The 15,882-nt window shown below is 45.1% G+C and overlaps 1 protein-coding gene across 9 annotated transcripts in view; it reads left to right on the plus strand.

The window, feature by feature from the left end:
• MAP7D1 (MAP7 domain containing 1) overlaps positions 1-15,882 on the plus strand; it is a 294,703-nt gene that overhangs the window by 260,370 nt on the left and 18,451 nt on the right. For 6 of the 9 annotated variants that reach the window (XM_078681185.1, XM_078681183.1, XM_078681188.1 and 3 more), the window contains 4 exons: positions 1,132-1,274; positions 1,809-1,942; positions 4,579-4,913; positions 6,561-6,789. In XM_078681185.1, coding sequence (XP_078537311.1) covers positions 1,132-1,274; positions 1,809-1,942; positions 4,579-4,913; positions 6,561-6,789 — 841 coding nt within the window. The remainder of the gene's footprint in view (positions 1-1,131; positions 1,275-1,808; positions 1,943-4,578; positions 4,914-6,560; positions 6,790-15,882) is intronic. The other 3 variants (XM_078681186.1, XM_078681190.1, XM_078681184.1) reach the window with 1 other exon arrangement.

Below are 15,882 nucleotides of genomic sequence, written 5' to 3' on the forward strand. Positions count from 1 at the left end.
GCACAAAACGGCGATCCACCACCTCCCAAGCGCTGTAAGAGTAAAAAAAGTTTGTAATTTTATGTGGATGTATGTATATATGTGTGTATGTATATATGTGTGTATGTATATATGTGTGCGTATGTATACATGTGTGTGAGTATGAATGTGTGTGTGTGTGTGTGTGTGTATATATATATATATATATATATATATATATATGTATATTATCCCTATTTCTGACTAGCAGTGTCACCACACTTTGTGCATAATAGTCTTCTGCAAAGGGCTCCATTGCTCGCGGAGGCTTTCCATGTTTTCCAAAATAATTTTCTGAAGACTTGAAGTGATTTATTGAGAGATTACTGCGAAGAGGGGCCATGGCCCAGTACACGTGAAGTAAACAAGTTAAGTTTAAGGGCTAATCTCACCTTGACCACCTGCTACTCATTAATAATGTGAAGAATGCTTCTTCTACTTTACAGGCTGTCAGATAAGCTGAGGTATCCTCTTGGAAGTTAGTTCCAGAGCCTCTGCTGCTCTCCAGCTTTGACAGGCACAATTACCCCCAAACCATTCTATAAAATTTACTGAAAAGCACATGGAGTTGGGGAAGTGGAGGGGGGGCACGCTGAGCACATTTAGAAGTTGAAACATTTGCAAATCATCATCCGCGTCTGCTTATGGCCAGTAACTTTGTATTTTGATTTTGGACACACTTCTCATTTCAGTGAATGCTGTCAGTAGTGTTGAAGTTACAAAAAAAAGATATTTAAATTGAGCAATTTTACTTCGTGAGCAAAACAAATGCTGCCCACATATTGCTAGGACTTTGCCGGTATTTAACGAAGAGGAACCTGCCCAGTGTAAAGTTTAGCCACCGGATGCCTCTTTTCAAGGCAGACCATGTGGCGTTTTGGTAACAGTTGAGCTCACAGTTGAGGGACTCTTTTTTTTTTTTTTTTTTTTTTTTTTTCCCAGTTACAACTGGGGTACACGGGGCCATCACCTGCCTTTTCATATCTTAGCCTGTGCATTCTGGCATCGGTAACTCTTGCAGAGTAGGAGCAAAAGCCATCCTCCCAGGCCTGGCTTTCAGTGGTTCTTGCATTGTCTTTGTGTAACGTCTGTGATTGGTGGTTTTCCTTTCAGCGATTCCGGTCTGTCCGCGCTCCGCTTCCGCCAGCCCCCTTACCCCGTGCGCCAACCACCGCCCCCACCATCCATGTGCTGATCGACGAAAGACTGCCGGGAGTGCCAACACAACCCCTCGGAAAAGACTAGACTCCTCCCCTGTAAGTTACCAAGTCTCGTTAGTAGGGGCACTATTTGAGATGAGGAGATGAGTTAAAACGTCAGTCACAAAGAAAGATGAGTGATTTCAAATTGGTTGTGAATATTAAAATTCCAATCATTAAATAGAGAGAATTCAGAATGATTGGTTCTCGTGGGCTCTGACTCACGATTTTATATATTTTCAAATAAGCTAATAATTTGTAAAAACTATCGTGTTGAATTTAGGGATTCTTGGTAAGGGAGGGATTTTCATTTCCATTTTTTTTCTTTATGACCATTTTGGTAGAGCATATTACAAGATCACCTGAACAGTAGGCGTATCTCTAATCAAATATAAGATACTCCTTTTTTAACCCTCTGGAGGATAAAACATTCTGGTCTGCCACGAATCCAGGTTGTAACCGGCTTCGGGTTCTGGAGTACAGGAGACGTGCAGAGAGAGCTTAATGTTTTTTAATGTGTTGGATTAACAAAGTAGCTTTTATTCTGTCTTTTCTGCTCCTCTGTTCCATAACACCCTCAATCCTGAAAAGAAAAAGAAAGAAAAGAAGGACAAAGAGCGAGAGAACGAGAAGGAAAAGAATGCTTTGGCCAAAGAGAAGATCTTGAAGAGGCGGCAGTCTGCACCTTCCAGCAAAAGCCGCCTGTCTGCAGCGCTTGAAATCAGGTCAGCAGGAAATGAGGTCTGCGCATGTGGTCGCAGGGCTTGAATGCACAGTGGTTCAATTGATCCGATGATACCAGCGCCCAGTTTTTTCTACTAGGTGCAGAAAATAACTAGAGATCTCATAAAGATGCAATACTTGAGTGTGGCCATCAATAGATCAGAGTGGTTGGAATCTATGCCTCCATCAGCCCACTTTTGTATCGGTTATCATTTCAAAGACAGTTACTGTACATGTAATCAGGTACCACCCAAGAGGGCAGGTAATCACACAACATCAGAACATTATCGTAAGATTTCTGGTTGTCCACCCAATCAGATGTTTCTGTGAGAATAATATCTGTATCCATCGTCATATCAATGTCAAATGACATCAATGTCTGTCATTGAGTCCAATACCTACGAGAACAGGTGGACCTCTTTCCCCAGAAATGCAGACATCAAAACAATTTGTTACTTGTAATGCGTAACTTACTGCAGTGTATGGATACTAGCAGTATGGAGGCAAACCGGAAACATGTGCTGTTGGGGGTCTCCAGTTGATTCCTGTGTTGTGCTCACTGTTCTTGCTGTGCTTTAATGTATGCATTTTTGTTCCCACATTTTCTTTTGGGTTCTGGTACAGGTTTTTGGAGGAATTTGAGTGTCTTTAAAACAAGGTAGTCCTACAGGAAACCTGCAATCCTTGGCCCTCGTAACTCGAGGCCTTGTGGTTTGTCCTGTGAATCTATTCAACACAGGAACCTACCCATGTTTACCCAGTTCCTTCGCCCCAAAAAGTTATTGTGGCAGCACTTTGTTACTTCTTATGTTTATTTCTTTAATTCTTTATAAAAATGGATGCAAGAAATATTAGGATAAAAGAACATCATCAATAATTGCATCTGATAATAGTTTGAATTTTGTTCTAGTTACGAAAAATGATTGACATCCGCTTATAGCACCTCTGGATACATCCTCACCATTCTCAAATTTAACATATTCTTGACCTGACTGGACTTTTTGAACTCAAGGGGGAAATAATTGAAAATTGATTAGTATCCCACAGAGGCATCGATCGATTAGATTCATTAAATTTAAAAAGAATCCCCCGAACGTGCATTATCAGTCTTAATAAGCAACACAGACCCGCTTCAAAAGGACGTTTTTACTGCAATTATGCTCTCGAATACAACCTGCATATTCAACACTCAAGGACTCAGTGCTGATTCACTGAATTATAAACTAGAATGCAATGTTTAAATTGGACTTTTATTTCACGTGATTTTGGGATTTGTGAGCTATTCGCAATGCACAATTTGACCCCCTGGAATTAATGTCCCCTTTCTCTGGAGGTTTGACATCAATCAAGTGTCGAAGTAATTTAGATTTAGTATGCATGTCTTGAGTAATGTTTGCTGTTTCCACATATGTGAATTGCAGGACTGGACTAGAGTGGGGGTTGCTGCAGGTAAAGCAGATATTGGCGTAACCCTCAAAAGTTGTCTCTGAACTTTATTAAACCCTGTAGTCTGGCTTAAGCCCAGAGAATTCCCAGGTATGCTAGCATTTACACAAACAAACAGTTACATGTTTTTGCGAAGTTCCCTAAAAAAGGGATTAAAATGGTAAGAGAAGTTGGAAATGCAAAACGTTGACCAGTGTTTTCCCCCCGGTTTTGTGTGCGCACCAGAAATAGTGCGATTAACCCCAAAAAATAACTATAGCACCGATTGTGTTTTTCTTATTGAACTCTAATGGATTGTAGGATGTGGGGTTTTTGAGGACCAGGTGATCTAACCAAATAAGCACAAGCAGCAATGGTTTATCAGAGAGTGTGGACAGAGTGTCCCAAAGCACCAATACAAACAGTCTGAGAAGAAGGGTGGCTAAAAGACAGCAAGGGATTAAGGTGAGCCACTGCGACACCACTGTATGGAAAAAAATAGGGTTGAAGATCCCAAAAACCTCAAACTATAAACAAGATGAAAACCGTTTTTCACCCTCAATATCATATACAATTGAGGGGGTCCACGCAATGCCATGGTCCGAGGAAAGCCACTGCTTCCATTTGTTGATTCTAGCCGACATCTACCCATCCACGGCTGTTATTTTCCCCGACTGGAGAGTGGCCCTAGGGTCAAATGCTTGCGTATCTCGAGGTATTGGGAACAATGCTCTTGAATCGCATTTTTTAATGGTTTAGTCCTACTTTCTTAGGAAGGGCGCATTGTGGTATTAACAGGTCCCATGGCATCTTGGACCAGTAGTTCCATCTGGACCTTCTAGTGACAATGAGGGGGTCATGTGTGGATCTACAGAATAGGGCTACACTGGAGAATTGTGATGAATGGACCCTGTGTATTACTACTGATGAGGGATTTTTCAGGCACTTCTCCTGAGGTGGTTAAGAGGTTTAAAAAGTGTTACATTTATGGAAGACTTTGGCAATTGGCAGCAGGAAAGGCAAACACTGACAATCGTGTTTCATATCAGTGCCTTTTGGAACTCCAATACCCTTCTGTCAATAGGGGGCTTTTAATTGTATCAATAGTGAGTGTTTCCACGGGTTGTAACAGACTTGCATTTGTTTATCTGCAAAGTAGACAGTAATTTACTTTAATGCATGAAAATGACTCTTCCTATTCATTTCTCAACAGCAGTAGAGTAAAGAATCGGTCATCCTCTCCAAAACAGCGGACGGTCTCTCCAAGCCCTGGCGCTTCACCTGCGACACCTCACAAGCCACCCTCGCCCAGAAACGTGCAACCGTCTCCCAAGGCACGGCCAAAGACTGACAAGGTAAAGGAGGAGCGGCGAGTGAAGGAGAGCCCCCTGAAGGCCAGAGTAGACACCCCGGTGAAAGCCAAGGAACGAAAGGAGGAGGTGAAGGCGGATGAGAAGGCAAGTCGGGCCTCAACCCCATCTCTACCGGAGGCAGCAAAGGGCCCAGATGTGAGCGGCGCTGACCCTCCGACAAAGGAGGGACTCGCAGGTAACCAGCACACTGTACCTTTTAACAACGAAGAGAGCACAACTCCTCGCTGTTTCTAAGAGTGCTGTAGGATTGTGTCCATTGAGTAAATCCTGAATGGTTGCCTCACCTTTGAGTGGCCATGTCCATTACAGCCGAAACCTTAGCAAAAGAGTTGTGGAAATCCATCTCGAAAGTTAGATACATGTTGGTAAAGCTGACCTGAAGGCAGGTTCTCGTAGATTCATTTGCTCCCTTTGTCAGAATCTACTGACACCAGAACAATGCATATGTCTGAAACTCCTTAGAACTATAGGCCCTCTAAACCTGCCAAAGAAAACTGAATGCCAAGTAGTTCGAGATTCTCCAATGGAAAATCTTCAGATATGAGCCTGAGAACTAACTAGGAAATGTCCTCAGGGGAGGTAGATTCCACAGTTTAAGTTCCTTAGGTGTGAGATCCCTGAGTTGAGATGCCATTGGAGGAGGGTATGTCTCGGTAAAAGTTCTCAGTAGCGAGACAGACTTTTTTTAGTAAACGTTTGCAGTAGGGGAGGAAGTACAGGGGGAGATTATCAGAGGGTGAGAGTTCCACAACTAGAAGATCCTCAGTGAAGGGACAGCTCCACCTATGATGTCTACAGTGGAGGGAAATCCTACAGCAAGAAGTTGGAGGAGAGACCCAACATTGGACTATCCTCTTTGAGGGTGATATGCAGGTTTGAAGTACTTGGGAGAAAGGCACTGGTAGAAAGTCTTCCGGCAGAAGAATTTAAGGAACCACTGGTCCTCAGAAGAGAGATGGAAGGCATTTTGGCAAGAGAAATCCACAAGTAGAAATTCTTTGGGTGAGAGCGATCAGCAGCTGCTTGGTCCTGTAAAACAAAGGAAGGGATTGAGATCACAGTGGAACATTCTAAGAGAAGGAAATTATATTATTGGGAACATCTGAATCTGGCCATCTGTGTAATTGTTCTATGTTGGTGGGTTTGAAAGTATTATTGAAAGGTGTCATGTGGTGCGTCTTATATTTATGATTGAGTCTTTATGAATCTACAATGCCAAGAACACGTGCATGTATGTTGAATTGTGGACACACTCACTCATAATGCGCCTGAGTGTCCCAAAAGACCTCTGAGTTTCATAACACCAGTCCTATATTGTTGGAATTGTTTGAAGGAAGTGATTAAAAAGTTGGATGGCAGGAAGACTCCATCTTCCAAATACATGGTTTCCAGTCTCTGGGATTTCAGTTAGCATCCTTTGGTAATTGTAAGAGTTGAGGCCTTGGTTCACCTTAGTTGCAGTCATTGAGTTGATCCAATAAAAGGCCTTAATGACCTGCAAGGAAGTCCACAATGCCTTTGTGACATGTATGATGTTTGTTGAAAGGTCCAAAAGACCGAAATGTTTACAAAATTATTCGCAGTGTTTGAAAAGGGCTCTTGCCTCAGTTACATACATTTGAGGAGAATCCCATTTTCTGGGGGGAATGGTAGCTAACTAATTTCCTCTACAGTTTAGTTCCACCTGTAGAACAAAGTTTTTCTTCTTTGTGACTGAATGGTTGACCATATCTAAGCTAAATACTCTTACAGTATGATAGCATAACTTTAAAATAACGTGTTGTGGTGATTTTCATATTCTTTCATGTTGGCTGCTTTCTAGGTGGTGCAGTGATAGGCCCTGCTGCAGCTCCAACTCCAGAGCCTAGGCCTGCACCGGTCATAACGACACCAGCTGCACCATCTTTGGCTGTGGCGTCTCCCAGTAAGTCCATAGCGGGCACCACTGACCGGGAGGAGGCAGCCAAGCTCCTGGCCGAGAAGCGACGCCAAGCCCGCGAGCAACGAGAGCGTGAAGAGGAGGAGAGACGGGAGCAGGAGGAACGGGAGAGGTAAGTCAGTCAAAGGCCCTGACGGAGAGCTTTTTTGAATGAGAAGGTGAAAAGGAGCGTTATAGCCGTCGGTGTCCTAGACATATAGTAAAGGGTGGGACTAAAGGTCAGAAAGATGCAGGTAGTGAGAGCAAGTAAGGAGAGGTGGACCCTACACTGAGCCAAGCACAGAGCTGTGCAGCAGAGAGGAGAAATGATTATGGTAGCTGTAGTGTTTAGTGGGAGTAGAGACGGGAACAGGGAAAAGCATATATGTCTTTTTAGCTGACCAACCCAGGCTGCCGACCAGCAAACTTTCCTTTCCTATACCCCTAGTGTGGAAGTGGGCAGTCGAAGGAGACTTACGTATATAATGTGAGATTTGATGCTAGTGAAGGATGCTGCACTGTCTTTTCTGTTCATAATTTGTGGGTATTTGGGAATCTCAATACCACAAGCCGTGTTTGATATCCAGAAATGGACTCCTAACAAAAAAAATACTGAAGTCAATGCATCTTAACCATTGTGGATTCTTCAGAGTTTTGGATTCTATCTTTTTAGCCAACTGGCTACAGACCGCTTAAGCACTGATTTGATCAATACCGGGCCACTGCATTTTGCAGATGGTGGCACAGATGTGTCCGCAGCCGAAGCGGCTTCCCAGTCCTGTAAGGGCCTTTGCACTGGAGACTTTCAGCTCTGCTAGCTGCACACGGCAAGCCCTCTCTTGCAGAAGACAGCTTTTCCTGGAAACCTCTCCTCAATGCTCCTCACACAATGCATGCCAGGCCTGTTGGCTTAGATAGTGCTTGTTTTATCTTGTCTGTGTCATTGCATAAGAAAATCAAAAATACACAAATCAGCCTCGGCCCCGCACAAGATTTTCAACTCTTGCACACTTAGGCAGTCTGTTTTTCCACTTTGTGAGGAAGATCATGGACACAGCTCTGCTCTTCATCAAGCTGACTTTGGCTGGAAGTACCAGTTTTAGGTGAAAGGCGGGGTGGGTAGAATTTCAACCTTCACTCGTGTTGTTAAGGCTTTCTGTTGGTTCGGAAACATTTTTCGGAGGGAAAAAGGTCCTTTTATCCCCCTTTTCCCAGTGGACTTTTCATCTTCCTGTTATAAGCCATTTTGCCAACTCTTTTTGTCAAATGTCCATTTGGTGGAGATAATATATTTAGAAATGACTAGCACAATGTTAGTGTTGCCAGTCTTCCTGAATCAGTCCACAAAAGACTACTGAAAGAGGTCTTAGAGAAGGCCGAGGGATGGGAGACCGGATGGGAGACGGTTCCGCTTTAGGGCTACAAAATGGTAAAATTGACAGAAGACCGCCAACTAAAGCATCAACATCGACCTGACCTCGGAGGAGGGTCCAGTTCCACCCATTCTCCCTCCCATTGACATTGCTTCTGCTACTTCAGGAGGTGAGTGGGCAGTATCCCTGGTTCACCTGCTGAGCTGCAAGAAAGCTGAAAATTCAGAAGAATACTCCGCAGGTGTCCAAGTCTATATTTATTTTGACCATCCAAATATAGTCTTGCTCGGACATAATCAGTTGTTCCCTTACTTCTACGTCTGCTGGGCCATATCCTAGACACTTTTTCCAATCCTTTCTCAGGGCATCTGTAAAAAGTGGTTTGGAGAAGAAGTTCAGTGTGGCTTATTCAGATCGAATGTTTTTGAGAGGGGAAGTGCCGGTGGATTATTTGGTGGAGCTACAGCAAGAATGTAGTTACAGGCTCAGTCTTTAAACTCTCCTGATAAGGTTGTCAGAAGATGGCAGGCCTGCTAAAAGTCGCCTGGCATTTTCAGAGCTGCTAGTTTATCTGCGCTGTTAAGCCAATAGGATAGATCCCTCTGCAACTCCAGGAACCAATTTCTGGATTATCTACAGTGTGAAAAAGGGAAAATTTACTTGATATTCTAAAAAAAAGGGATGGTGACCTCAGACAACCCCAAATTGGAGTGGCACGAGATGAGGCAGATCTGGCAATTGTGAAAATCTTGTAAAAAAGAGGGGGCGCCGTTCCTGAGAGATACTAATCTCTACTCACCGTCTCCACCACCAGGAAAACAACTCATGGCCTAACTCTCTCTATCACACCTTCCCACCTCTTCCCTGGCAGGACTACCATTACTATCTACAATAACGGGATTGTCCTAATTCAATCCACGGACAAGAACCTGGAACTACTAGACAACCTGTTCCCCAAGTTCAAAGAGCACCTTTCCAAGCTGCGGACCCCCACCCAGAACTCCACCAGCACTATCTCCCCTGACTTCGCAGCCCCCACCTACGACACCTCTACCCCCAGCACCCCAGTAAATGGCCCACCTGCTGTTAACACCCCACACTCCCCAAGGACAGTCACAAATCTCTCCACCTCATATACTAGCCATCCCTCTAACATGACCCCTCTTGTCCCTACTCATACCCCCTCCATCTCTCTGCAGACCCCTCTCCCTCCCCACTCCCACCCACGAGTCTCTCACACCTGACACAACAACTCTCACCCACAACACGCCACCATCTGTACACACCACCATTCGGTGTTTATCCACCCCCCCCCTCCCATCCCCCCCACGGCGGACACCTCTCCCTCCCCAGCTCCCTCCCCACTCCCACCCACGACACTCTCACTCTCCCAACAAAAGATACAGAACATACCACCTCCCCTACCTTAGCATCCCCCTCTCTCCCACCTCCTATTCTCAGCCCTCACTACCCTCTTGTCTCCCCCACTATCCTCAGCCTTCACTCGCTCTTCTACTCACCGGCACCGTCCCCCACTAACATCACTACCTTTGCCTCCCACCCACCGCCTACTTCACCTACTTCACCCACACTCCTCGCCCACAAACACGCCCACACTTTGAATGCCATCCCACTCTTTAGCACAACAGAACCTTCCAACAACGCTAGTATATCCCCCCCCACGATACCCTGCCCGCTCTCCAGCTCACTACTCAACCATTCACCATTGGCTCTCACCACCAACCCCATCCCCAATGCACCTCCTGACCTGACTTTATTCACCCTCCAACAAGTCAAAGAGGATATTCTACAAATCAAAAAAGATGTCCACGCAATCAAAGACCTTCTCTCCTCACAGCCCAGTCTACCTCCCACCACCCCCCTACCTTACAAACGACACACCCTCCCTACATACCCTCGCCTCCGACGACATCCGCGCTGGCCGACTATCCCCGTTCGCAACAACTCCCACCGCCCCCGCCGTGTCCTCAACTCATTGTCGGACCGCGACCTATGCTCTCTCCTACGCTCTTATGGCCCAGGTCCGGTAAAACACATATCCAGCACGCACATCCCCATACCCACAATTCTTACAAACCCTCTGAGGCTCCCAACACTCAACAACAGAGGTTCCGTCCCTAACAACCTCAGAAAAGTTCCACTCACTCTAGAAAGCTTGACCACCCTTCTCTCTCCCAAACTCAAATGCATTCTACTCAACTGCAGATCGGCCCAGAGACACTCCTCCGACATCGCTGATCTCCTCTCAGCTAGGGATCTGGACCTGGCCATTCTAACAGAAACTTGGCTCACTGAAGCCTCTACCCCGATTATGGACATACTAGTCCCCCCCAACTATCACATCATTAGGCTAGACAGGTCTTCAGACAAGACGGGCGGGGGAATTGCATGCATTTTTAGAAGCAACCTCTCCGTTACTAAAGTCACCTCCCCCTCCCTCTCCTCCTGTGAACTCCTCTGCCTTGACATCACCAGCGAGGGCAAACAAGTTTGTGCTTTACATCTCATCTATCACCCGCCTGGTGACAATCTCATATTCACCCAACAACTCATGGACATGATCACTTCCAATGCCGGTCGGCAGACCACCCAAGTCTACCTGGGTGACTTCAATCTCCACTGGAACGATCAGAAAGACACAGTGGTGAATAGTCTCAAAACTTTCCTTAATGCGCTTGACCTCACCCAAATTTGCGATAGACCATCACACGACAAAGGCTCGATACTTGATCTCATCATTGCCAAAGAGAATTCTACACAACTGGAGACGATTCTACCCTGCGACTGGTCAGATCACCACATTATCACCTTCTTTATCAATGAAAAAGTTAAACCTAACCCGGCTCAACCAATCAAATCCAAAACATGGAAAAGGGACATGAAGAATCTCAACCCCTCTACTCTGCCTCCCCACATCGGCAATCTCCTCCTTCCCCCTTCAGGTGCCTCGGATGTTCAATCACTGACTGACCACTACCTTGAATCTATGAATACATTAGTCAATGAAGTCGCCCCACTGCAACTGAAGAGAGTCTCCACCAAAACTTCTAACCCCTGGTATGACGACCGACTCAATGACGACAGGCGTTCGATGCGAATGGCAGAGTGCACCTGGAGAGCGGACCCTTCAGCACTGCACCTCAAAAGGCTTAAAAACAAGAGAAATGCCTACTTCAGGAAAATAAAGCGCACAAAGTTGGACTTCTTCAGCCGCCAGTTGGACCAAGCAAAAAACAGGCCAAGAAAACTGTTTGAACTAATCAAGACCCAAACAAAGGCACAACCTTTACAATCAAATAGCACAACAAGCGACACCCCACACTGTGAAGACTTCTCTGCTTTCTTTAAGCTCAAGACTGACAACATAAGAAATGACCTCATCATAGATGTAAGCCGATTCCCCAACCACACCAGAATGGTTAACACTCAACCTAAAAACATGGCATCTTGGCTGTACTTCGATACCTACTCGGAAGAAACAATACACAATCTGCTCTGCACCTTGAAGCCCTCTAATCACCTCACAGACCCTCTACCTGCTAATGCTGTAAAAGACTTCATCCCCTTGCTCCTCCCTCTCTGGACCAAAATCATCAACTGCTCCCTGCAACAAGGCCTCATTCCAGACTCCCTCAAGGTGGGGCAAGTCACGCCTATACTCAAGAAACCTACAGCTGATCCGTCTGACCTAAACAATTACCGGCCCATCACCAATATCCCCACCCTGGCCAAACTGCTGGAGAAATGTGTCCAACTCCAACTAACAAGACACATTGACCAATTTGACCTCCTCAACTCTAATCAATCAGGCTTCCGAGCGAAACATAGCACGGAAACAGCTATGACACACATAATTGATGACGCCCTCCAAATTCTTGATCGCAATGAGTCCTGCCTCCTCATCCTTCTTGACCTCTCGTCAGCATTTGACACGGTCAAACATGAGAACTTGCTGGACCTGCTAAGCACTAGAATGGGTATATCGGGAACGGTTCTCAAATGGTTTTCGTCCTTCCTTCACAACCGGTCTCAGAACTTCAAGATCGACAATGTGCTATCTTCACCTGTGCCTGCAGATCTAGGTGTTCCACAAGGATCCTCCCTCTCCCCCACATTGTTCAACCTCGTCATGGAACCGCTTGCTCCAAGCTTCTAATGTCCAATTCCATATGTACGCCGACGACACACAACTGTACCTAAAGCTTCAATCCCCGGAAGATATCAAACATCTGAATTCCACGCTTATTAACACTCAATCTTGGCTAGCCGATAATCACCTCAAACTAAATGCTCTGAAAACTGAGTTCCTTCTCATCTCACCCCCGGCGAAAATTTCAACCACCCAAACATGGCTCAACAACCTAACAGCACTCAATGTCCAACCCACCATCGTGGACTCAGCGAAATCCCTAGGCATTACACTGGACGCCAAGCTCAACATGCAGCAGCACGTCAGCAAAGCCACAAAAGCAGCTAATTTCCATATCAACACACTGAGGAAAATTAAACCCTTCCTCCCTGCTGAAGACTTCCAAACTGCTGTACAAGCGTTAGTCATCCCTCGAATAGACTACGGAGATGTGGCCCTCAGCGGACTCCCGCTATCCACAACAGCACCCTTAAGAGCCTCCCTGAACGCTGCCGCAAGACTCATTACTGGCTCAAGAAAACATTCACATATTTCCCCAGACTTAAAGTCCCTAAAATGGCTGCCTTTTGAAGCCAGGATACAACTAAAAATTGCAGTTATGACACACGCGGCCGTGCACCACAATGCACCCAACTACCTCGCTCAAAAGTTGTCTATATCAGGAGGTTCGAGATCCAATAGAAGCTCAAAAAATCTACTCCTGAAACCCCGTAGATTCCGGAAAGAGAACTTACAAGCGCTCCTTCTCAGGTATGGCACCCAGGATCTGGAATGCGCTCCCTCCTGAAACCAGGCGTATCTCCTCCACTGCACTCTTCAAGAAAGAGGTGAAAACCATCCTTCTGGCCAAGATCTCCTGAACGTTATAGGTGTTGGATCAGAGACTCTGCATTGCCTTGTGTCAATGCTCACCTTGTCCTTTGGCACTATACCTCTACTTGAGGGAGACACTACTACGCTACTTTCTTGGTACCTGAACACCTCTGGAGTGGGATCAATGACTTGTGCCGTTTTATATTACTTGTTTACCTGACAGTATATTGATATGTTTTATGTATGTTATTATTATCCATTCATGTTAGTGACTACTACATTGCTCTCATTACCTCTGTTCATTCCTACTGCCTCTACCCTGTCATTGTGAAGCGCTCTGATATCTGTAAGGATCTTGTTCGCGCTATATAAAACTTTGAATAAATAAATAAATAAATAAATATACAAGGACATCACATTAAAAACAGTCAACAGTACTGTTTCTTGTTGCCCTCACACACCCCTAGGGATGTCCTGCTTCATCATTGGGTGGGTGCTCCTCGTCGGGTAGGTGCTGAAATGTGTAATCGGTCGCCCAAAGTGTCACATAGCGGTTTGAGTGCAAGGGTATCCAAGTGAGGTGGTTTGTGATGTGTGTGACTAAGTGAGTTAAAATTGACTAGGAGGTGTCAGATTAGCCTTTAATAGATAGACTCCCTTGCCAGGTTAAAAAAAGACAAGGGAGCTCGGTGGTACTTTTAAGGGGTATAATGTGCCCAAGTAGCTCTGTGTAACTTTTTAAAAATAAAACACGGGTCAACATGTTTCGCTACTCTGTTGTCTCAAAATGATCCATGGTGCTCCTTCAGGACCAAAAAGGTTAATCTGCCTACCCGACACTTAATTCATTATGGGTGTCTGGACCCGGATGAGCAGCGGAGGAGGGTAGGAATAACGAATTTTGTTCACTTCCCAAAACCTTGCAGCTGGGCGCAACCTCTGCCCTGACCGATGAGGCATAGCAAACCGTCTAATTAGGTTGGATGATCATTTTAATTATAAACAAGTAGGTACCTCCCTTTTAGAGGGGGACCCCCCGTAATGAATCATTTTGAGACCACAAATGTATGCTAGATGTTGTGCAGAATGGGTAGGCTGTCCATCTTGCCTCCCTAGATTCCACCGAAAGGGGTGACTCCATCTTTACTAGATCAATTGGTTCAAGAGACTGAATCACTGCTTGGAAAAAAAGCGCTAGATCCTGTCTCCAAGCAGCGAACAGAAGTGTCTACTCATATTTTCTAATAGAGAAGAAGGTGCCCAGGCTTTGTCCAAATTTTAGACCTCATAAGGGAGTACATATTGATCAAAAGGGAAAGATTGAGAATGTCGGTCCCCATTAAATTTTCCCTCACCTATACATTTTCCCTCACCTGCAACAAGGCGACTGGATGAGTGTATTAAACCGTTTTCATGCAACCGTTTTTGCCAAACACATGAGTTTTCTGAACTTCAAGATTAGGAGCCATTATTACAAGTACAAGGTTCCACCCTTTGAATTGAAGTCGGCTCCCCAAGCTTTTTAGAAGGCCATGGCAGTGGCCCCTGCATTCCTGTGCAAGATAGGGTTGTTCATCGACCCATATTTAGATGACTGGCTAATGAAAGCATCCTCCAGTCAAAGGCTAATGCAGGATCTTCAGATGGTGATAGATTTCCTCGTCAAGTTGGGCCTATATCTTAACTACAAAAAATGTATATTCGTTCATAGTCAAAGAACTTAATACTTAGGCATGGTGCTGGACACGGAAAAAGGAAAAATGTCTTTCTCATAGGGTTTTGATCTCTGCACCAGAAATTCATTGGACTCCAGATGGCACAGTCTCCTTCTGTTCATCCTCTCTTTTGGTTCCAGGGCTTCATCTCTCTAGTATGGGATGTAAGTCTACATATGAGACTGCTGCAGAGGACCAATTGTGTCAGAAGTCGGCAAAGTACAATAACAGATTCCAGTTGACATTGAACATTGCCCAGTCCATGCACTGGTGGTGCAGCATAAAGAATCTTCAGACAGAAATGCTGTTCCATCCACTGCTTCCTACCTAGACATTAGTGATGGATGCCTCTTTGAAGGACTGGGGTGTCTTGTGATCCAAGGTTGGCGGTCTTGACCGAGAGAAGTTATCACAACAATATGTTGTAGAAGCAAGCTGGCCACCAGGGGTGGTGAAGTGAGCTAAAGACCAATGATGGATCTAACCCAGATCGGTGACTGGGGGTGAGTGTCTGAAAAGTTTCAGCACTCCATCCATCATCTTATTGTGCTTGTTATCCAACTATTCTACAGATATCCCATTGGCTGCGTCAAAAACTGATGATCGGGCTGGATCTGCTCTGCATGGCGTTGGACAGAATCTTTCATCCCAGCCTTTCATCCCTGAAATTAACATTCTGGTTACTGGAGTCTTGCAATATGGACATTCGAACTTGCCAGAACACTGCATGGCCATATGAAAGAGGTGAAATGTCCTTTGTCAAGATCTTCATATGCATTTAAATGGAAGAGATTCTGTATTTGATGTATCGACAAACAAAAAAACATGTGAAGCGGTCAGGAATGATCATATTGCCATATCTTCTTTATCTGGTAAAATCTGGTTTACATTTTTACCATTACAGAGCATTTGCCTGCAATTGCGACTACCCATACGTATCCTCACGGTTCATAGTGGTTAGGGATGCCCTACTGGGGCTTAAAGTGTTACCTCCATTTAGAAGGCCTTCTCTTCCTTGGGAAGTGAACTTGGTAGTATCTAAGTTAATGGATCCTCCTTAAGAGCCTTTCCATGAAGTTGATTTTCAACATCTGTCCAGGGTTTTTGCCTTTTTAGTGGCATTACCTCTGGCAGGAGGGCGAGTGAACTTCAAG

This window comes from Lissotriton helveticus, chromosome 3_1 (genome assembly GCF_964261635.1).
Source record: "Lissotriton helveticus chromosome 3_1, aLisHel1.1, whole genome shotgun sequence".
In the NCBI taxonomy this organism is placed as follows: domain Eukaryota; kingdom Metazoa; phylum Chordata; class Amphibia; order Caudata; family Salamandridae; genus Lissotriton; species Lissotriton helveticus.